This window comes from Pyrus communis, chromosome 11 (assembly GCF_963583255.1).
Source record: "Pyrus communis chromosome 11, drPyrComm1.1, whole genome shotgun sequence".
Lineage (NCBI taxonomy): Eukaryota > Viridiplantae > Streptophyta > Magnoliopsida > Rosales > Rosaceae > Pyrus > Pyrus communis.
In genome coordinates, this window is record NC_084813.1 from 1,467,476 (window position 1) to 1,490,681 (window position 23,206).

General features: G+C 37.0%; 3 protein-coding genes across 6 annotated transcripts; 2 read left to right on the forward strand and 1 right to left on the reverse strand.

The window, feature by feature from the left end:
- Positions 1–5,327: 5,327 nt before the first annotated feature.
- Positions 5,328–5,747, forward strand: LOC137707698 (cold and drought-regulated protein CORA-like). Its single transcript, XM_068446604.1, has one exon. The coding sequence runs from the start codon at positions 5,328–5,330 to the stop codon at positions 5,745–5,747; it is 420 nt and encodes a 139-aa protein (XP_068302705.1).
- Positions 5,748–7,698: 1,951 nt separating this feature from the next.
- LOC137708128 (plant cysteine oxidase 4-like) lies at positions 7,699–13,107 on the reverse strand. 4 transcript variants are annotated; one of them, XM_068447121.1, is made up of 6 exons: positions 12,977–13,107; positions 12,305–12,641; positions 10,189–10,334; positions 9,567–9,714; positions 8,185–8,388; positions 7,699–8,025 (listed from the first exon to the last, which is right to left on the reverse strand). In XM_068447121.1, the coding sequence occupies exons 2-6, from the start codon at positions 12,405–12,407 to the stop codon at positions 7,907–7,909; spliced, it is 720 nt and encodes a 239-aa protein (XP_068303222.1). In that variant the 5' UTR covers positions 12,408–12,641; positions 12,977–13,107; the 3' UTR covers positions 7,699–7,906. The 4 variants fall into 4 exon arrangements, with proteins under 4 accessions (XP_068303222.1, XP_068303226.1, XP_068303224.1 ...); XM_068447125.1 differs by having other exon boundaries at positions 12,305–12,631; positions 12,977–13,000; XM_068447123.1 differs by lacking the exon at positions 12,977–13,107 and adding an exon at positions 12,802–12,939.
- Positions 13,108–14,299: 1,192 nt separating this feature from the next.
- Positions 14,300–16,066, forward strand: LOC137749341 (uncharacterized). Its single transcript, XM_068489437.1, has 2 exons — positions 14,300–14,517; positions 15,260–16,066. Exons 1-2 carry the CDS (start codon positions 14,335–14,337, stop codon positions 15,941–15,943), a joined length of 867 nt encoding a protein of 288 aa, XP_068345538.1. The 5' UTR covers positions 14,300–14,334; the 3' UTR covers positions 15,944–16,066.
- Positions 16,067–23,206: the final 7,140 nt, after the last annotated feature.

Here is a 23,206-nt window from a genome sequence, read left to right on the forward strand (position 1 = left end):
TTTTAGAATATTAGTAAACATCTGCGATCTCTGGTGGCATCGTCCAATTGTAGTGGTGTAGTCACTCCACGTGCAATTTCCACAAGATTTCTAGGGTGCTAATATTAAACTTCGTTGGGTGATCATTTGTTTTTTTTGTGTGTTTAAAGTGAAGAAAAAGACGATTAATATGGATCGTCGAATCTGAAAAGTCTAAGAGCCCATGTTTAAACAGAAAAAAAATTAAAACGTGGTTGATCCACTTAGGCGGGTAGGCAGGAGATAACGGCCCAATTCCTCGGCCCCGGGGGGGGGGGGGGAATTGAATCACACAATTCTAAGAGGGACTCAGAGTGGTGGAGTTGTTCTTATACATTTTCCATATCTCAATCAAACAAGTAACCAATGAAAAGCCTTCATAAAAATTCTCATACAATCGAGAATGAAGTTTGCATTTTGTAAAGAAAATAAAATAAAATAAACTAATCAAACAGACCCTTAATTATTTTCTTTTTAACAAATTTATACACTTTTCATAAAGTAAAAATTCATTAGATCGTAATTCAAATATTTGAATCAAATCATGAACCGATTGCATTGCCTAGTGGACCACTTTCACAAGCCATAGCCAAAAGCCAATTATGAGCATTGCCTAGTGGACCACTTTGACAAGAATTAGCCAAAAGCCAATTATGAACATAATTCCCCACATGCCTTGGCAACATACACACGTGATCCTCGTGCGGTAATAAGCGACGAAATCAGAGATTTGTATGGATGAGGCATCTTCAAACAATAAAGTCATAAATTTAAAAAAATTAAAGAATTTACTAAACAAAATACTTATATATTAATTCATCAGATTTTTCATACAACATATTAAAACATCTTTCAACGTTGCATGACAACTTCACTACCAGTACCATCAAGTATCTCTCTCTCTCTCTCTCTCTCTCTCTCTCTCTCTCTCTCTCAAAATAACACGTTATCATTCATTCCTTAATCTCCCATCTGATTTCTCAATCGATTCTTTAGAAATTTCATGATCGAAAATGCTCTTTCAAAGTTGGCAGTAGCAACTAGAAGAGTTAATTGTAATGTCACAAAAAAGTAAACTAGTGATATACCTTACTGATGTTGCAAACATATACATTTTTTACCAACAAAAAGAATTGAGTGGGGGGCATCCACCCCGTGGCCCCAAGGGGCTCCGTCCATGGTGGTAATGCAATGGTGGAGATAAAATCACTTATCTTAAAAAAATTCTATTTATAGCAAAGCTGTAGCTAGCTATGAGCTGTATACAAATTCCTCTTCCTAAAGTTTGGATCACCAAATAAATAAATAAAATGGTTAGGAGCAGCAAGAACATTGTTTATGTGGCTGCTAGTTATGCAGATTTACTGCTTTCAAATGCTGGTGGTATTTTCCTTTTCTGCATGATCTTAATGTCCTTCTTTATAATATCATTTGTCATATTTTCTTGCGGTAAGTCGTCTAGCAAGAAGAAGAAGAATACTGATGCGTATTATAATTCTAGTGCTGCTGGAGATGGAACAGGCTGCGGAGGACATGGCCACCACGGTCATAGGGGCGGAGGAGATGGCCATGGGGGGCATGGAGGAGGCGACCATGGGGCTGACGGTGGAGGTTGTGGCGGGGGTGGAGGTTGTGGCTCTAGTGCTACATGAGTAATTACTGGTCATTAATGAAGACGCCAAGGGATATAGGGAGGGTGGGAGAGGAGAGCACAGTCGTGTACCTTATAATTTCCCTTTCTTTTTATCTATGGCTTTGCTGAATTTTTTCTCCTTTAGTATAAAAATATCGATGTATTACTAAAAAAATGTACAGCATTTCTGTTAAGAGTGGGCATGGTTTGGTTCGGTATGGTGCGATTTTGAAGTCAAAGGTATGGTGCGATTTTGAAGTCAAAAGCGAAATGAAACCAAACCATTTGGTTCGGTTTGGTGTGGTTTTAAACGGTTTCGGTTTGGTTTTTTAAAAAATAATTTACAATTGAAAATTTACACCTATTTATGCATAAAACAGTCTTATTTTCTCATGATACATTAATTAATTAACCTGCAGCAAAACTACAGAATACTTGCACCAAACTGCAGTAAGTATATACGAAGAACAACATTTTTTTAAGATTATACGAAGCTGTTATAAGAAAAGAGAAGACCTTAAAAGTGGCAATGGCCTAACATTCATTTTTTAACAAGAATTCATGGCAGTTTGCCCTCTTCCCAACTTCAATGTGAGAGATTTCAAAGTTCTAAGAGGTTTTCATAGAGAAAAGTGAAGGTGATTGTTAACTCTCTCTCTCACTTTCTTAATAAACGAATCAGCAATGTATTGACACTAATATAATTAAGCATTTTGTACCAATACAAGTTGAGGTTCCCACTTCCTCTTATTGTATCAATACAAACCCTCTCTGTCTCTCCATAAAGCTGATGTATTGATAATAGTTAAGCATTTTGTTTCCTAGGGGTGGAAAGGGATGACATTTTAGTGTGGTTGAGTCCATACTAAATGTATGAACTCTAACAAACAACCAATTAAAACATGACATCTAATTTTAGGTGCGGTTTTCAAAAGCCAAAACCGAAACCAAACCGTTTCACTACATTGCGGTTCGGTTTCACAACCGCAACCGTTTCAAAACCGAACCGTTCAGTGCGGTCTGATTTGGTTCGTGTTTTGGTTTCGATTTTCGGTTCCAAGTGCCCAACCCTAATTTCTATAATTTGTTGTTTGTAATTCAAAGGTATTAATAAAACAACAAGGTTTCAAGAAATTCAAGCATATTAGGGGGTATGATAATTAAATACGTATTAATTAATACAATGCGCTAATGACGTCGATTGATAGCTATCGTGTATTACTCTTCTTAATATTGGAGTTTATATCTCCTCTTTCACGTTCATAGAAAAGCAAAATAAAAAGATGATTCGCAATGTTTACACATCATTGCACCAAAAATAAAAGTAAGGCTTATTCTTTGCAATGCCAGTTGGAACTTCATATTAATCCCACTTTAACCCTGAAACAAAAATTTCACCTCTTTACACATGAAACTCAATATTCGCTCTACTTTACATCCTTGGAATTGTTCCTTTATAAATTAGAAATATATTACTTTTAAAAGGGTAAGCAAAAATGTTTAACAAATAACTAAAAATTTGATGTTAGGCCTTCTTTGAGTTCTCACAAATAACTAAAAATTTGATGTGATTGCTGATGTAGTAAGCTGCTTCCGTCTGGTGGTTGAGGACGCTGTAAGCCATATCTCCTTAGGACACATGGGGCGCGTTGCATACATTAAGCATGTTGGTCTGTAGTTTTGATAGAGTGGGCTAGTGTATATACAAATCTTTTCCTTGTGTTTGCCGGAGGTGTCTGGAGTGTATCTTGGCAGCCGGTGACACTAGTCACGAGTCTGTTAAGTTATGCAAATGGCTATGTGGATAGCACCATCCTAAAACTAATTACAATGATTGTTCTTGTAAACTTGGTAGATATCTCGAGTTACACGATTTCTTGTAATTTACAGCTAATTCTATTAAATTTATTATCAATTTCAATCCAATCATCTATGGCCAAACAAGGGCCGACTGTAGATTGATTTTTCAGTTGTTGATTATATTTTGCAATTTTTCACGTCTAATTGTACTTCTTACTTTGTCAAACCATGGCGATTATGAAAATAGATGCATTCCTACAAATCTCGACAACCAACGGAGATTATTTACATGGCCCCATTAGATTTGGGGTGGTTATATAAAAGTGATCAGATAAGCAATTTTGTACTATACACGTGCATCTTTAACTATTTAAGGTCAGATATGCTACCAAAAAGAGAGTATTACATTTGACTGGTAGTTAAATGGTGTTGCATGTGTTAAGTAAATGCATGTAGCATCGTAGCCAAGTCTCATGTATGTATAAATCTCTACTACTAACCTTTTAATTCTTGTGCTCCTGAGTTTCAGCTCTGGTCAACAATGTACTTTCATGGTTTAATGGTTTACTGTTCTGCCTGGGCTGCGTAGACCTTTCCGATAGTTTGAAACTTGGGGGATTAGCATTGAACTAGATTAATATGATTCAATCTTTATTCAAAACAGCTTATGGATTTATCTCATCCCATTTGTTTAAATATATAAACTGATTGGAGCCGCAATAGAAAATAAGATGAAAGAAAATTGGTTAAGGTGGTTTGGACATGTTAATCAAAGACCTACAAATACTCCGGTTAGAAGATGCGTTTATGAGATATATGTTGATGACAAAAGAAGTAGAGGAAGACCTAAGAATACTAGGAAAGAGACTCTAAGAAAAGACATGGAGTACTTGGAGCTAACTGAAGACTTGGCGCAAAACTGAGCTCAGTAATGTTCTAAGTTTGTACAACCAACCCCGCTTAATTAGTAGGATAAAGCTTTGTTGTTGTATAAATTGATCGGAGTCTCGCTCATTTATAAACTTACGTAAAACATTAGAATTCTGGGAAGGTCTGTTGATTTATTTGCAGCCTCATCATCCAAGTCAAGGCCAGTTCTGAATAATAAAACTTCAAAGAAGTATTCATGAAGTTTCTGCAGCCAGAATTGTCAACCAAATACTTTGAAGTATAAGATATACACACACAGATATATATAGTGAAGATATACGTAAGTGAACCACTTTCACAAGACGCAGCCAAAAGCCAATTATGAACATAATTCCCCACAAGCCTTGGCAACATACGCACGTGATCCTCGTGTAGTAACCAGGGATGAAGTCAAAGATCTGTATGGATGGGGGCATCTTCAAACAACAAAGTCACAAATTAAAAAATTAAAAAATTTATTAAACAAAATATTTATATATTAATTCGTCAGATTTTTCATACAACATATTAAAATATCTCTCGACATTGCATGACAACTTCACTACCAGTACCATCAAATCTCTCTCTATAAAAATAACATGTTATCATTCATCCATTGATCTCTTATCTGATTTCTCAATCGATTCTTCAAAAATTTCATGACCGAAAATGCTCTTTCAACTTTGGTAGTAGCAACCAGAAGAGTTAATGCTTATGTCACAAAAAAATAAACTAGTGATACACTTTGTTGACGTGACAAACATACATTTTTCCGCTGAAAAACAAATTTGAGTGGGGGTATCCGCTCCCATGGGCCCAAGGTGGCTCCATGTATGGTAATGCAATGGGGGAGATAAACTCACTTATCTTCAAAAGTTCTATTTATACCAAAGTTGTAGCTAGCTTAGCTAGGAGCTGTGCACAATTTCCTCTTCATAAAGTTTGGATCGCCAAATAAATAAATAAAATGGCTAGGAGCAGCAGGAACATTATTTCTGTATCTGCTGGTCATGTAGATTTACTGCTTCCAGATGCTTGTGGTCTTTTCCTTTTTTGCATGATCTTAATGTCCTTCTCTGTAGTATCAGTTGTCATATTTTCTTGCGGTAAGTCGTCTAGCAAGAAGAAGAAGAATAGACGTCATGGTGGAGGCGACCAAGGGGACGGAGGAGATGGCGATGGGGATGATGGTGGAGGCGACCATGGGGGTGGAGGCCACCATGGGGGGTACGGGGGGCATGGTGGAGGCCACCATGGCAGCCATGGTGGAGGCCAGCATGGGGGTGGAGGTGACCATGGGGGTGGAGGCCACCATGGGGGGCATGGTGGAGGCGACCATGGGGGCGGGGGCGGGGGTGGAGGTTGTGGCTCTAGTACTACATGGTAATTACTGGTCATCAATGAAGACGTCAAGGGATATAGGGAGGGATGGAGAGGGGAGTACAGTCGCGTGTGCCTTATAATTTCCCTTTATTTTTATATGTATAACACTTATGTAATTTGTTGTTTGTAATTCAAAGGTATTAATAAAACAAGGTTTCAAGAAATTCAAGCATATTAGGTGGTATGATAATTAAATATATATTAATTAGCACAGTGCGCTGATGGCGCCGAGCACTAGCTATCGTATATTTCTCTTCTCAATGTTAGAGTTTATATTTCCCCTTTCATGGTCATAGGAAAGAAAAATAAAAGAAAGTTCGCAATGTTTACACACCATTGTACCAAAAATAAAAACGGCTTGAAAACTTTGAGTTTTAACGATGAGGGCCAATGTTCTAAAACGCAGACTAGGCGGCCGCCTAGGCGTTGGACGGCGGGCCTCCTCCGCGATTATTATGAAATCGTTCAACAAATCGGAATGGCTATTAATCGGTATCTAGGCGGCCGCTGGGCGGGCTAGGCGGGCAACGAGGGCTAGGCGGCCTCAACGGTCTCTTGGTTTTGTAACAAAAAAAAAAAAAAAAGACTCTTTGTATTGACGACAAGAGAGTGATCTGTTGAGGAATGAGAGAAAGATCTGTAATTTTGTTGTTGAAAGAAGATAGAGAGCTGTCTGGAACTTGTTGAAACCATCGCTGTTGGGGATCACCACTACACTGACCTACATAATTTTGTTGATTTTTGGGTTGGGTTGGTTGGGATATGCGGTTTGATGAAGATGAAAGCTTGTTTGGTCAATGACAGGACGACACCGCAGGGAGAGGGTAGGGAGAAGTGAAGAGAAAGGATGGGACTTTGGAATTGACGGTATAAGGAAAAACAAGATGAGAGTAATTGGGTTGGGTGTCAGAATAAAAAATAATTCAATGAATAAAGAAAATTACTTTTTAATAAATAATGGATTGAGAATATATAATAGATTAAACAAAATATCTAGGAGTTGGTTGTCGAATTTTTTATCATCTTTAGGTTAGGGTTTTCTTTGTAAATAACTAAACATACAAGGTCTTTTTGGGTTTTATCTCTTTGGATGTATATACTTTGTGTATTTTTTTACTTTTATTTTTGAATTTTATCATTATTTTATTATCCTATCCATAGAAGTATAATTTTTTTTTTAGATGTAAATAGACATTTATTTACAAGATATATAATAAATTTACATAAATCCTCCTAGGCGCTAGGCTATTGTCCGCCGCCCGACTAGCGCCTTGAGTTTTTTAGAACCTTGATAAGGACAAAATAAAGGGTAAAGTGAATAACATAAGGATTGACTTTTTAGTGTAAAGATATGATTTTTCATGAAAATAAACAATACCGGGAGCTTTTCGTTAAAGTTCCCAAAATAAAAATAAGACTTATTCTTTGCAATGCCCTTTTGAACTCCACATCAATCTCATTTTTCTACTAACACTAAAATTTCGACACTTTACACCCTAAAGCTTAATATTCGCTTAACTCTGTACCCTTGGAACTATTTCTTCATAAACAATTTAAACAAAAATACTTTAATAACTTACAATTATGTTACTTTTGAAAAGGTAAACAAAAATGTTAATAAATAAGTAAAAAATTTGATATTAGGCCGCCCTTGAGTTCTCACTAGTGTAGCATTAATTTATAACCATGAATTACTTGTGTAATGGGCTTGGACACGCATACTAATCGGCTCTCCCTGCTTGAAGCCCAAAACTTATAGACCCTCTGGACCCCAGATTTGCATTTGAAGCCCACGGCAATTGAGGTCAGAATTCTGAGGAACTTAACGCTGCAGACTGCAGCTTCGTGAAAAAACACTTAGAAAGGTTGGGCAAGAACTACCTTTTAATGAAGAATACAACCGAGGCACATACAATCGTTCGTCAAACTGCCAACGGGAATGTGAATGTCCATGATTTCAATTTTTGACAACTTTCATCGACTACTTCTCCTACCTCAATGCGAAGTCAGTAAATCGGACTACAACAGCGTAGTTATTATGTACAAGTCAAATGCGCAACTTACATAACCCAAAATTATTGCCACTGTTGTTCCCCTCAATGTTTCCTATCTTGAAAAAAAGCAAATTTAGCTAGAAATGTATAAACAAGTAAACAAGAATTCTCAAGTTCTAATAACGGGGCCCCTGTATAGCCCTCTGCGAATCACAAAGTTTTCGGGAGGTTGAAACTCTTCTAACCAAGTCACTTGGGGCTCTATAACTCCATCGAGCTTAAGATCAGCTTCATTCCAAACAAACAAACAAACGAACGAACAAAAAAACATATCAATATCAGCAACATAGACGAAATTTACTTGCCGGTTATCAGTTATCCTTGACTTTGGGACCAGTTGGAATATTTGGAACTCTAATAATCAGAAAAGTAGACGAATTTCCTTACCAGGCAGATCTCTTCTGGAGGACTTCCGGTAATAACTGCAGTGTCGTCCTTCTTCAGAAGAGTAAGGCGGAGCTAGGATGTCAAAGATGGCGCAGGGAGTTATAGCTCTAAAGCTATGGATATTGCCTCCAGTTGTGGGGTAAAGAACTGTTGGTGGACAGGGCGCGGTCATGTCAGTGTCTTTGACCAGCTTTGCAGGTCTAGCTGCAAAAACCCAGATTTCCAAAATATGAATAGATCGTGAACTAAACAAAGTCGGTCATCCCTCAACATTTCTTAGGTGAGATCTCTCCTCTAAACTATTAAAACATAAAATTATAAAAAATTTAAAACACAGTACATCCAACACCAACCATCCAAGCTAACAACTCACATCTTCCCAGTTAACAATATGACGTATCCATTTCACTCACAATCACAACAGACACATTCCCAACTTTTGAAACACGGATGTTGAAATAGTTAAGAGAGACAAAGTAAATCAGCAAGCTCATTCCCATCTTTCCATAATTGCATTCCGAACAGTCAAAGCTAACTAAAGGAAATCCAAATAAAATATAATGATATATTACTGAATGCCAAAAAGAGCTCAAATAGAATCCTTAAACCTCACTCTAAAGTTCTTCCACAGAAAAAAACACGTTGGAAGAAGATTTTCATCCCCAGCATTGGCACCCAGGTGCCCATCAAGACAAGACCCTCAAGTTATCTGGTTTATCTGGGCCTACAATGCACACCCCTTCCCAAATGGATGAGGGCAATTAATATAACCACAGATCATGTTGGAGATTGCATGGCCCTGTTGCTGGAAAGCAGCATAGCAGCAGCAGTCAACCAATCCTTAGGATACCACCCCTTACCAAATCCTTAGCCTTGCTAAACTTGCAACCAACAGTATAACAAAAATCGCGAAACTTTGGACTCATTTCATCATAACGAAAAAATTGACCGCACATGTTCACCAACCACCCTTAATGCAAACTGTGACACGTCTCAAGTAGGTTACAGACAGCATACACCATGATAAGTTCATACTTATCCGCATGCTGAGACTAGGTCAATATCAAGCTGGGGGAATGCGTAATTTCCTCAACTTGCAAAATGCTTCATTTTGCGTCCCTCTTTTACTACCTAAAGGGTAATAAGAGTGAAATATTGAAGATCTAACCAGAAGAAAGACTCTTTGCCACTCCCGCACAATCAACCAGCAAAAAACAGTTAAGAGAATACCAAAAAATGTGAAAGCATAGAACAAGCTAGATACGAACACTCACAAACAGGATGCTGTTTAATTTTTGAAATCATGCAAATGAGGTATTAGGTAAAGGAAACAGTACATTAACCAACATTGTAAAGTAGACGAGAGACATTGAAAATCACACCTTCTGATGGATCGGCAGGGCCAGCAAAATCAACCCAGTCATATGAAATAACACGTAATGTACCATATAGAAGCTTGCTCAACACAGTCATTCCAGGATGATTATGAAGAGGTATGATAGAGGAAGGCGGCATGCAAAAAATTCCTATCTGCCAAAAGTAAAAGCAATTGCTCAATACCAGTAAATCAGTTTTGTAGTCTATTTTCTTCTGATACTTAGATTTCTAATTCTAAGTGAGCATTGATTGTGCGGACTTATGAGATTATATAATAGTTAAAACTCTAACGTTGGTTGAGGAGATTTATAAATATGGTCTTGCAGTTAATAATAGGTTTATTATTCCTATAAAAATAAAAATAAAAAGCTTATTTTTGTTAGGAAAATGTACAAATACTAAGTGCAACGTATTTGAAACAGCTAGACTTAACATAATATTACAAATTTGAAATCCATGCACATCTATTTCATCCCACATAAAAACAAACTTTTATGTATTGGTAATAATTATTCTCACGAAATTTATCTCTGAATAAACTAAAATTTCTAAATTTGAAATCTCACAATCAAAATGGAACCAAACAAGTTTTAATCAATAACTGATGATTTGTAGTCCTGTACTCACAGAAAAGCTATCACACTCATGTAAATGCAAGTATTTGATTGGTGGAAGTGATTGCTGAATCCCATTACGCTCAGGCATAGCACCTGACCAATTACGCACCACTTGTGCCTCCTGTTCAAGACCTACATCTGCAGGCTTAATTTTCTCTGAAATAAAAAACATAAGCAGGGTTAAATTTGAAAAACAGAACAAAAGAGGGGTTCACAATAAGATTTCACACTACTCTGTGGATAGAAAGACAAATGAGGTGCCTCAGAAATACTGTTGTATAACAAAACAAAGAGGGTGACCCCTTCATGAAAAGCTTGCCAAATAAGGTGCCTAAGAAATGGTAAAACTAGAATCATTAAGGCTCGTGCAAAAAGCTTTCCAGCTTGTGAAGAAGCTTGAGACAATATCAAAGATGAACGTAAGGATTAAACTAGTTACTTAGGTGTCTAAAGATATCCAATACTAGTTTAAATGCCTTAAGCTCTTATAATATTCATAAGCATCTATTTCTAGTAAAAGGTAACCCTTCATCACAAGGGAAACATGTTACTTATAAAGAGATTTGTAGTTCTAATGGCTCAAGATTTCCACATAGGCCTTTGGCACCAAATAAATTTTTTTAATGCCTCAGTGGGCTGGTTAAATGAGTTAAGGCAGCTGATGGCCAATAAGCCTGATCACCTTTTGGGTCGGGAAAGACCAACCCATGTTTTAGAGGGCCAAGGCTTGACTTATAATAATATGACTAATAAAATAGAAATATAGGGGGTAAGGTTGGTCTGTAGCACCCAGCCCAAGCCCAACTCACAGTCCAAGCCCAACTCACTGGCAAGCCTGAACCCAGCCCAACATCAGGGCGAACAGGTCCGATCAGGCCTTCAGACCAGGGCCTTTACAAGCCTGACCGCTAGTCCCACATCTATTAGAAAACAATAAAAGAAATAGAGTTATAATCCTTTTTACATTTGACATGGTGTACTTAGCATGTTAACGAGGCATGAAGCCAACTCAAGAAAAGCATACGAAACTCACACAGATGAGCTCAAGCCTCTAATAGAAATGTACAGTAATATGCATTTAAGTATTTAAGCCATTACCTATGCATGAGACAATTAGACAAAAGTCCTAAACAAAAGAGCCTTAAGCTGTTAATATTACCTAATTACAATTACATCTAACCACTCAAGAAGACAAATTGCTGATAGTGTCCCACTTTTAAAAGTCTCCTTGGCGGTTCTCTATGTTAAATTATGGATGTGCTATATCAGAGGCTTGGATTCCTTATACCAGATAACCATAAATGACCTATCCAACTTTCCTCTTTAAGATATATTCAACACAAGTTAAAACAATTTCAGACTCTAATCCACAAGAAAATCAATCAACTAAAAGCAACAAGAAACCAATAAAATACAAATCAAGTCATGGAGTCATCAAGGAATGGGTATGATGTCTGCGAACGGATGATCCAATCTACTAAACTCCCAGCAAGCATTAGCAGTAGCATCTGACATAGTATTATATGGAATCCAACCAACTTATAGATCAAATCTATTACGAATTTCACAGCAGCAGGGGTGTAAAATTGACAAGGGATTGTTAAAGCAAAATAAGTATCAATCTTATTATTATATATGTTCTAAAGTGCTTTCATCTTTTGCCCCGTTAGCTTCTGAGTGTGAACTTGGGAATACTTTAAACTTGAAATAACTTTAAATCTCAAATGTTTACATGTTCTCTATGTTTAGCCAATGATTCATGTGTTTTAACGTTCATTTCTGACTTGTAGTCTTTGGTTTCCTAAATAGCTAGATTAGCAAGTTAACTAAACTAATCGATAACTGCTTTCCAGTTTATGACTTCGTGGGGAGCACTTCAGTTGGCGGGTAGAACAGAAACTCCAAAACTGTCCTGGAAACCCTAGAATATTTGTTTCTTTAAGGTTTTCAAATCAATATTTCTTGCTGAAAATAAACAATTTGCTTTAAAACAGCACTGATCTCTGTCTCAAACATTCCAACTAGGCATTGCATATAATTAGCACAGCACAACACGAAGTAGCAGAAAAGGCAAGCACAATTTGAAAATCTTTGGATTATTATCGAAAAAAATTAAAGGATCATACCTAGCTTGACACGAACTCTTTCCAGGGCTTCTTCTGACAAAGGTCCAGTTGGCGTATATGAAGATTTGCATACATTATAGAGTCTCTGAATATAATACGGCATGATGCAAAGACGGTACCAACTTAACTGAACGGATTAGAGGCCCAAAATCAGTAAGCTGATAACGTCTTCGCAAAGAAACTTATCGATTGCAATGCCAATCCAAATCCCAATTTGGAAAAACCTTATTGCCTTTAGTTCAGCGTAGCAAAACTCTCATTTTGCAACCCAAGAAACAATAATGAAACTCCATGGCAGTAATTCGATTCCGTCTCAGCTAGTCCTATCTATGAACACCTACCCAACAACAAAAACAGTACATATGAAGCAAGTGTTAGTAAAGTTCATTGCTTTGATCAATTCTCAGAAACCCAACAAATGGGCAAAGTGCAAACATACAAAAATTCATACACGTAAAAGTAAGACCCACTTCTCAACTAATTCAAAAGTAAATTACATGAAATTATCCAATGAAATCAGGTAGCTGTACGTAACACTAGCAGATGGGGGAGAAATTATAATTTAGGACAATCTGAAAAAATAAATAAGAACCCACGTTGGATCCAACCCGGAAAAGCCATAACTGAGATCTAAAAGGGAGGAGAGAGAGAGATGCATTGAAGGTACGGTACCTGAAGTGGGACAGAGAAATTGTGAAAAGAGTGAAAGGTAGACGATGACAGAGAGAGAGTAGGGGGAGGGGGGAAGGATCGCTTCTGTAGCAGTCGCATTGACGAAGAAAAAGAGGAAGAAGTCGAAAAAGTTCTTCATCCACGTCATTTCATGACCTTTTACGGCCCTTTTGGGGGTTTCGCTTGTCTCTCGCTTCTCTACCACTTTAGCCTCCATTTTGCAAATATTCACAAAAGCACCCTCCTTAATTACAATTATAACCTTTAATACATAACTGAAAAAAATGTGAGAATCGAAAAATATGGGGTATTAAAGTAATTTCGAACAAACAACTTTTTACTTTCTTTTGTAAATCTCACACCCGTGTCATCCTATTGTTACACTGTAAACTCACACTCTATCACAATCATTTCATCCTATTATTACCCTGTAAACTCACATTCTCTCTTTTTCTCTCTCTCTCTCCATAAGAGCATTCCCACCGTAGCAAATTGCTCGGGGGACAGTCTCCAGAACAAAGGCCCGAGGGCCGGTGGATGGCCTCCAGCGTGAGGCAGGCCGGGGGATGGGGGAGGCCCGAGGGCCAGGCCCGTGAGGGATTGCCAGGCCTTGAGCCCGAGGTGAGGATGACGCCATGCTGACGCCAGGGTGGCGTCAGCGTATTATTTAATTTTTTTTGTGTCAGGCGCGTGCACCCCACCCGCGCGTGGGGGCGCGTCCCGACACAATAATCAGAAAAAAAAGGGTTTTGTCGGTTACCGTTGGGAAGCCACGTGGCTTCCCACGGTACGTTAGATCCTAACGGTCACTTAATGTGGACCGTTAGATCTCAACGGTAAAAAAAAAAAAAAGTGTCAGATTTAATATCCACCGTTCGATCTGAGATCAACGGTGGATATTAAAATGCTTTATAAATTAAAAAATAAATGAAAAAATAGTTTAAAAAATCTGAAAAGTTACCGTTGTGACACGTGGCACAATCTGGAGCGTTGGAATTCAAATTTTTTTATATCCAACGGCAGAGATTAATTAATTGAATAAAAATTTAAAAAAAATGTAAAAAATTCAAAAAAATTCAAAAAAATTCAAAAAAATATCTGAAAAATCTGAAAAAAATTATAAAAAAAATTGTTTTTACTTTTCTATAAATACCTTCTCATTATCATCTACCTTACACAACAATTTCATATTTTCTCAACTACTTTCAATCACATTCCTTTCTTTGTCTCAAAGTTTGAATCCATTTTTTTTCAACAAAATGACCACTGGTGCAGGTACGAATTGGTCGCTTATTGAAGATGTTGCGTTGTGTAGTAGCTGGGTTGAAGTTACTCATAGTTCGCTTACGGGTAATGAGATGCAGTTGCGAGAAATGTGGAGTCTTATTCATACCAGTTTTCTTGAGAAAATTGGTGGGAAAAGAACCAAAGAATCGATGTCCAGTCGTTGGAAATTACTTAGCCAATCGTTTAGTACGTGGAGAGACGCTTTGGCACAAGCTAGTAATAATATTCGAAGTGGGGAAAATTACTCGGATCAGGTAACAATTTATTATTTATTGTTACTTATTTGTTACATTATAATTATGTTGTTTGTATTATTTATTTATTTGTTTGTTTGTATTATTTATTTACTAAACTTGGAACTCTAGCCCCATGTTATGATTAAAATGACATATAAATATATATATATATATATATATATATATATTTGTTACTTATATATATATGTATATATTTGCTAGTTAGTTATTTTCATTATAATTATTTATTTGTTACTTATTTTCATTATTTACTAAACTTGAAGCCTTCTTACTTATTTTCATTATATTTGTTACTTATATATATATATATATATGTATATATTTGCTAGTTAGTTATTTTCATTATAATTATTTATTTGTTACTTGTTTTCATTATTTACTAAACTTGAAGCCTTCTTAGTTATTTTCATTATATTTGTTACTTATATATATATATATGTATATATTTGCTAGTTAGTTATTTTCATTATAATTATTTATTTGTTACTTATTTTCATTATTTACTAAACTTGAAGCCTTCTTAGTTATTTTCATTATATTTGTTACTTATATATATATATATATATGTATATATTTGCTAGTTACTTATTTTCATTAAAATTATTTATTTGTTACTTATATATATATGTATATATTTGCTAGTTACTTATTTTCATTAAAATTATTTATTTGTTACTTATATATATATGTATGTATTTGCTAGTTACTTATTTATTTGTTACTTATTTTTATTGTGTAGGAACTTCAAGCACAAGCTTGGTACGCTGCCAAAACCAAAAGCAAAAATAAATCATTCAACCGGTGGGAATGTTGGAATATTGTCAAAGATTGTCCTAAATTTAGAGTTGTGCCAGTCGGTCCAGAAGTGCACATGAACAGCACCCCTCTACACTCTACACCCGATCATGTTCATGAAGATGATGCAGAAGAAGTGCCCGAAACGCCCCTCCCTGAACGCGCGTCGGGTTCGACCCGTTTTCCAATTAGGCCTCAAGGTAAGAAGGCTTCAAAGAGAAAAGGTAGTGCTTCCAAGAACGATTATGCAAAGTTCATGGAAGAACTTACTCGCCAAGGTGAATTGACTTTGGCAAGGGACCTGGCGAAAGATGAGGCTGAAAAGGCTAGAGAGGCATCAAAACAAGCAGCTGTTGAGAGAGAATTTTATGCTAATGAGAGAGAAAGAGAGCTACTTAGGCAAGAAAGGGAACATGTTAGAGAAGAAAGACGGGCTCAACAAGATCGTGAGATTATGAACATGTCTTTAGAAGGGAAGTCTCCAAATTCTAAATTTTTTTGGAAATCAGAGAAAGCGGACGTTGTGCGAAGGAGGCGTGCAAGAGAAGCAATAGCAAGCCAAGGTGGTTCTAGCACCGCAAGAGAAGATCATCCTAGCACCACAAATTGGTTAAGTGATGATGAATAGAGTACTTTTTGTAATCGGAGCCCATAATTTTCCAATCACTTTGGGTTGTAATTTATTATTTATTGTTTGTATTATTTATGTTGTTTCCAATTTCTTGAATATTTATTCAAATTAATTTGGTAAGTTATTTATTAAAAGTCCATTGTTCAAATTAAAAGTCCTTGTATAAACATAAACATAACAAAATTACATAAACATAAACATAAACATAAACATACTAAGAATTACATATACTAAGAATTACATAAACATAAACATAAAAAAATTACTTAAACATACCAAATAATAAAACACACCAAATAAAATAACATAAACATACCAAATTAAAAAAAAAACACACTAAATGAACTTAATTATCTTCAGCTTGTTTCAATGCCCACTGGTGCTCTATCAAGTCAATTTGTCGGGCATTGTGCATGTCTGGCATTTGAAATGCAGTATATCGTTGAATGAGCCTTTCATTGTAACGTCCATCCCTTTGTAATGGCTCATGTTGCACGGGTTCATCGGTGGCGTCATGAGCACAATATATACGTGTTCTTGAATTGTTCATCGGGTCTGGCTCATATTCATCAACGGCTTCATAATCGTACTCATCTTCCACAATCATGTTATGAAGAATGATGCACGTCATCATGATGGATTGAAGCGACTCTACATCAAACAATCTGGCAGCACCCCTGACGATCGCCCAGCGAGCTTGGAGGATACCGAAACAACGCTCCACATCCTTCCTGCACCCCTCTTGACAGCTTGCAAAGTGTTTTTCCTTTGCACTCCGTGGACGTGGCACTGTTTTGACAAAGGTTGACCAGCGCGGGTAGATGCCGTCAGCTAGGTAGTATGGCCCGTCGTACATACGTCCGTTGACCTCATACGTAACTTTTGGTGCATTTCCTTGCAGGACATCGTTGAACACTGGGGATTGGGCAAGGACGTTGATGTCATTTTGAGCTCCCGGGACCCCGAAAAAGGCGTGCCAAATCCATGTATCAAAAGATGCCACCGCCTCCAGAATGATACTTTTTGCTCCTTTTCTGTCCCCGTAAGCGCCTTGCCATGCACTTGGACAGTTTTTCCACGTCCAGTGCATACAATCAATGCTTCCAATCATCCCCGGAAAGCCACGCGTCTCCGCCTTCTTCAACAGCCGCTCCAAGTCCATGTGTGTAGGTTTGCGGAGGTACTCAGCGGTGTAGATAGATTCGATTGCTCCGCAAAACCTCATCAGGGACTCAAGAATGGTTGATTGCCCCATCCTCGTTATCTCATCCACTTGGTCTGCAGATGCTCCATATGCAAGCATCCGCAAGGCAGCAGTAATTTTTTGCTCAGGCAGTAGACCCATAGCACCAAAAGCATCTTTTTTTTGCACAAAATAAGAATCATGGTTGCAAACAGCAATCATGATTTTGTTGAACAAATGTCGTTCCATTCTAAAACGACGTCTAAAGTACGTATCAGGGAATGCACTATTAGGAACAAAATAATCATCCAAGAGTTCCATACCTCGTCGTTACCTGCTTCTATCAAGGTTTCTGGAACGGCTGGGCCTGCAGATCTGAGCCGCAGCTTGGATGACTCGACGGGAATGTGAGGCTCTGCCCCTTCTTACTTCGTCATTTCTCATTTGACGCTCCTCATCCTCTTCCCTCTCATTTCTTACCCTCTGGTGATTGAAGATTGCTTCAGATTCGTTAAACAATTCTTCCTCTTCCTGATTGTATTCCCACATCATCCTTGAGGAAGAAGAAGACGACATTGAAAGAAAGAAACAGAAACTATGAATAATGATACAAATTTTTGTGAATAAGGAAGCAGAAACTATGAATAACGATAGAGATCTTGAGAATTTTGGTGTGAGATTTGTGAGGATGGATGGTGGATTATATAGAGGATTCAGAAATGATTAGGTTCTGCATAATGCCACGTGGCATGCCGTCATTCGTTACAAATCTGATGGAAATCTATCCTCAAAGATTGTGAACGGATTATGACACGTGGCATGTCGTCATTCGTTAAAAATCTGATGGAAATCTATCCTCAAAGATTGTGAACCGATTATGACACGTGGCGCGACGTGATTGGTTAATAATCTTATCAGAAATCCATCACCAATAATTGTATTATTTTGTATTATTTAATAATACTTCGGATAATGACACGTGGCGCACCGAGAACGATTAAAAATCTTATCCGATATTACAATTAAAATTATTTTGTATTATTTTATAATAAAAAAAAATACTAATATTTTATTGCCTATTGCCAGGGCTATTGAAGTGTAACGGTGGAGATGCAAATTCTATTGCCAGGGCTACTTACTGTTCATTAAGGGCAGTTACTGTTCATTAGGTGGATTGAATAGTGTATTGCCAGGGGGAGGGCTCCAACGCTGGAGTTGCTCTAAGACCATCTCCCATGGTTATGTGAAATTAAATTTTCATGGGTTGGTTAGTTTGAATCGTTCTGCGACTGCTTTTGTTCTAAAAAATGAAGAGGGGCAACCTGTTGGTGCTGGGGCATTGAACCTTGATGGCGCCACCATTTCGGTTGTAGAGGTCGTTGCTTTAAAGAAAGGGCTTTTGTTTCCTAGGCGCAAAGGTGTGAAGAAGCTGATAGTGGAAGGGGATTCAAAGCTTGTCATCTAGGTGGTGCAAGATGTTTGGATGCCACTTTGGCATCTTAAACCTATCATAGAGGACATCAAATGGTTGGCTTCTGAATTTCAGCATATCAGTTGGAAGCATATTTATAGGAAGGCTAATTTCCTGGGGAACGCATTAGCTCATGTGGGCTTCACTGTTGCCAACCCACATTTTTGGGATTTTTGTCTTCCAATTTCAGCTATGGAGGCTTTTAATTTTGATTGTATGTGAAATGGTTGTATTAGACGTTTTAAGCTTTAATAAATTTGTTCTTCATAAAAAATTAAAAAATTAAAAAATAAAATAAAATAAAACTTTTCACGTCAAATACATATGGCTTAAATTTTTAGTCCGAGACTATTAAAAATGATTTTGGCTTTTTTTTTTTCAGTAACTTTTTTGAAGATAAATTTATGTAGATTATCCTAATTTATTTTTACGAACATTTTAATCTAAATATTTAAATTTCGATAAGTAATTAAAAATCATACAAATACATAGGTATTATAAAGTTTTAAGTTAATTTTGATTTAAATAATTTCTTAATTATTTTAGACATTAGATTTAATTTTGGGTCGTCAAATCTTTTTTGATTTTTTTACCATTATATTTGATCTCATTTGATCACAGCCGTTAGATTAGATGTAAACAATTGAAAAAAAGTTTAAAATATGACAATTTGGTGGGTCCAAATAATTTAAGCCAGCCTTTAATCCTGGAGGGAATCTACGCCATATATATATATATATATATATATATATATATATATATATATATATTTTTTTTTTCTTCCCATAGCTTATTTTAGCCTAATGGTTAGAGATGGTTTCATGGGGTTTTAAAGCTTATATTTTAAGCTTTATCTCATGGGTTGGATGTGACAACCCGTTCCAAATTTTACGTTTTTATTTTATTTTAAAAGCGTGAATTTACGAAATTGCCCTAGAGGCAAGGACTTTGACTTCCGTTGACCATCGACTTGAGAGATGTGGGACTTATTCTTTTAGCATATCCTCGTAGTACTAATTGGTACGAATGTATAGGCGAAAGCCGTTTGCGAGTCCGGATTATAACGGTATAGTTATGGACGTTTAAAATTGGTTATTTAAATATTTGAATTCTCACCTTGTGGGATTAGTAGACCAATTAAATTAAAGGGACAATGAACCAATTAGAAGAGAGAAGTGAAGCTTGCAGCCAATAAGAAAGAAAGAAGAAAAAAAAAGAAAAAAAAAAAATGGGAAAGCTTCCCGTGCACCCATACCCGACATATGTGACCACCCATTTTCCAAGGCCGATTCCGGCCAACTCCGGTGGAGTTTTTCGATGCCATCACCACCATCTTGAAGCTCTCATTCCCCTCTACAAAACCCACCCAAGAACCACCTTGATTAACCATGGTATGGGGCGGTTTGAGGTCACGAAAGTTGACGAAAATCAATGGTGCTCCGGCCACCCTTTTCGATTTTCCGGCAAATCGGCAAAGCGATGGCCAATGCCACCACTTGGGCTTTGTAGCCCATCATCCCAGGAGCAAAACCCAACCAACCTTGACCCCGTTGGACCACCGTAGACGACGAATCGACGTCGGGAAGTTTTAGGCACCAGTCGGCTTTGTGGGCAAAATTGACCATCTTCCGTCCACTTTTGGACTTCGTGGCAGGTATTAAAATTGCTCCACTCACTCAGATCTTCATTTCTGTGAAGTTTGAGAATTTTTGGAAATAGTTGGATTTTCCGGCGAGTCGGGGCAGCGCGTGGCCAGTGGGCCGCCAATGCTATTTTTAGGCTATGTCAAATGTCTTGAATTCAATTTTGTCATTTGAATGACGTAGGTTGATAGTTGGAATCTAAATTCGTTACGATACGTTATTTGATAAAAATGTGAATTGATGATCCGACCGTTGGATCGTCACCAAAATTGGATATATTATAATACGTAATATTTAAAGATCATAGGAATTTATGGATTGGGAATCCAACTTACGGATCTTCCTGAATTGGATTTGTAAGTTAGTAAAATAAATGCTTACGACCACTTGTTTTAGGCAATTGACGGAGATCTGACCGTTGGATCGTAATGAAATTTTAATATGTTATTCTAGAAACATATTGTGGATCGTTGGGAGTTGCGGATTGGAAACATGATATGCGGATCTTCCGGGTCAAGTTATACAGGGTTGTAAACCCTACCGTCGATCTTTGATCGACAGTTGACTTGTGGTCAATGGGTCCCAAACTATTTTAGAATGTCGTTGAGGTTGTGTTTTATGTGAATTACGTATTCTTCGGATAAGAGTTCTGAGATGTGATTTGATAATTGGTCACAGGGACCAATCATTCAGGACGTCTCAATGTGTGCGCTAGAGAATCTTAGCGTGGGTTCCAAGTAAGTGGATCTTTTCCTTTTTATCGTACATATTGTTGAGAGTTCTATCGACACTTTTAAATTCATTAGGTATATTACTTTCATATATAATTATTGTGAATGCTTGAAGTACTATATGAACTACGAATGACTTGATCCCTGTTTAGGGTACGTAGGCAGTATAACGAGACGTTAGATGCAGCCATAAAATATTTGAGACAAAAGCCTTGCTTGGGAAATTGAGTAATGCGAAGGAAATTGGTAAAGGCAAGTTTTAGTTTTATGAATTAGTTAGCTAAATTATTGTTAATTGGGTCGTCATGGATAATTATCCCTGAAAATAAGTAGTTCGAAAGTAGGGCGTTATTGATTGTACACTTCACACCGTATTGTTTATAATTGAGAATTTTACGACATGGTTGAGTATTAGATTGCATCATGGTATATCAATATGTATATTACTTGCATATAATTATTGGGAATGCTTTCAAGTGCAAAGGTGAACTCAGGACACCCAGGTAAGTTCAGGTCAGTTTATGGTACTAGTTGAATCGATTTCGTTATAGCACGACTACAGTTATGTGTTAGGCAACTTCGATACTGTCATACTGGTTGCCATGAGTTTCACATGTTATATTGAGATGCATTGAGAGCTCATAAACCTGCACCCCAGTGTTAGTGCTCCCGCCCGTGGCCAGGGCACAGTCCTTCACGTGATGTTCACCTCCCGCACCTTACGCTCACCTTGGATTCAAGGTAGGTGCACAGTCCTGTCGTACAGACCACTTTAGGTGGTTCCGACTCGTAGGTGACCCGCGATTATTCGCCCAGTCTTCACGTGATCGTAGCACTTGAGCGTATTTATTTACACCCAGTCCTGTCGTACAGACCACTTTAGGTGGTTCCGACTCGTGTACAGGTATACTTATTGAGCTATTGGCTAGCTAGGATTGATGAGATATGGATAAGTCGTACAGGTCACTATAGGTGACTCCGACTTATATGCTAGCCATGATTGATGAGATATGGATAAGTCGTACAAGTCACTATAGGTGACTCCGACTTATATGCTAGCCATGATTGATGAGATATGGATAAGTTGTACATGTCATTTTAGATGACTCTGACTGATATATCACTTTGTATTGATTTAGTTCATTTGGCCTACTTATTAATGTATGGTGGAGTTGATGACAAACCGTGGTTTTGGTCATTTCTGAGTATGGTTTGGATATATGTATATATGTTGTACTGTCTTATGGAAAATGATACGGCTTTTACATTTAGGGGCATTACTTTTAGAGAGGTAATAACTTTGGGAAGCTTGGTTTTATTGCTTACTCACACCTTCTGTTTGGTGCCCTCCAGGTTTTAGCTGTTGAGTTTGTATCGACAAGAATCTGTGGCGAATTTTAGTATTGATGGATATTTCTGAGGGTATGATTCTTACCCACACTACTGTACCTTACCTATGCTCTGACATTGCGTGTGAAATGGGTTCGCTCCCACTCGTAGCGCACTCTGGTACTTAGACACTTTTAGATTCAAATTTATTTACTTTTTATACACTATCACATTTTATGGCTTCGTCACCTTCTAGGTGTCGGCCAGCACAGCTTGATTCAGGGTGCAAGTGGACTTTCTGGGTCGGGGTGTGTCATTGGACATGGTCTAACTGTCAAACAATTTTTTTTTTTTTTTTTTCTAATGCCGGTATAATTCCTACCAAAAAAAAATGTATATATTTTAGAAAAATTTATATTTCTCACATATGGAGTGTGTGACCTTTGCTAGTAACATTTAAAGAAAACAAAATGGTGTACTCAATTAGAATTTTAAAGGATCTTAAAAGAGTTTGCAAAAGATTTTAAATGAATACAAACAAATCTATTTATTTAATATTTTAAAAGGTAAAGTTCTATAGAAATTGAGTGTATTCATTTTGTATTTTAAAGTAGTTCATAAAACACTGTATTTATTCAATTAGAAGTTGATTTTAAATTATTTCAAAAGATGAAGAATTTTAATGGATTTGGAGGGATTTTAATTTAATAGTTTTTTCTTTAATGTTTAGGAAATTAGGTCTCCTTTAAAGATTTTTAATGATTTCACCAAAAATTTACACAGCATGTAGGAAACTCCATAGATTTATAACTTTTTCAAAATTCTTTAAACTCCTAGTTCTATACACCATCGTAATATAGAATTTGTCATTTATAATAGTTGAACCTAAATGTTCCTAGAATA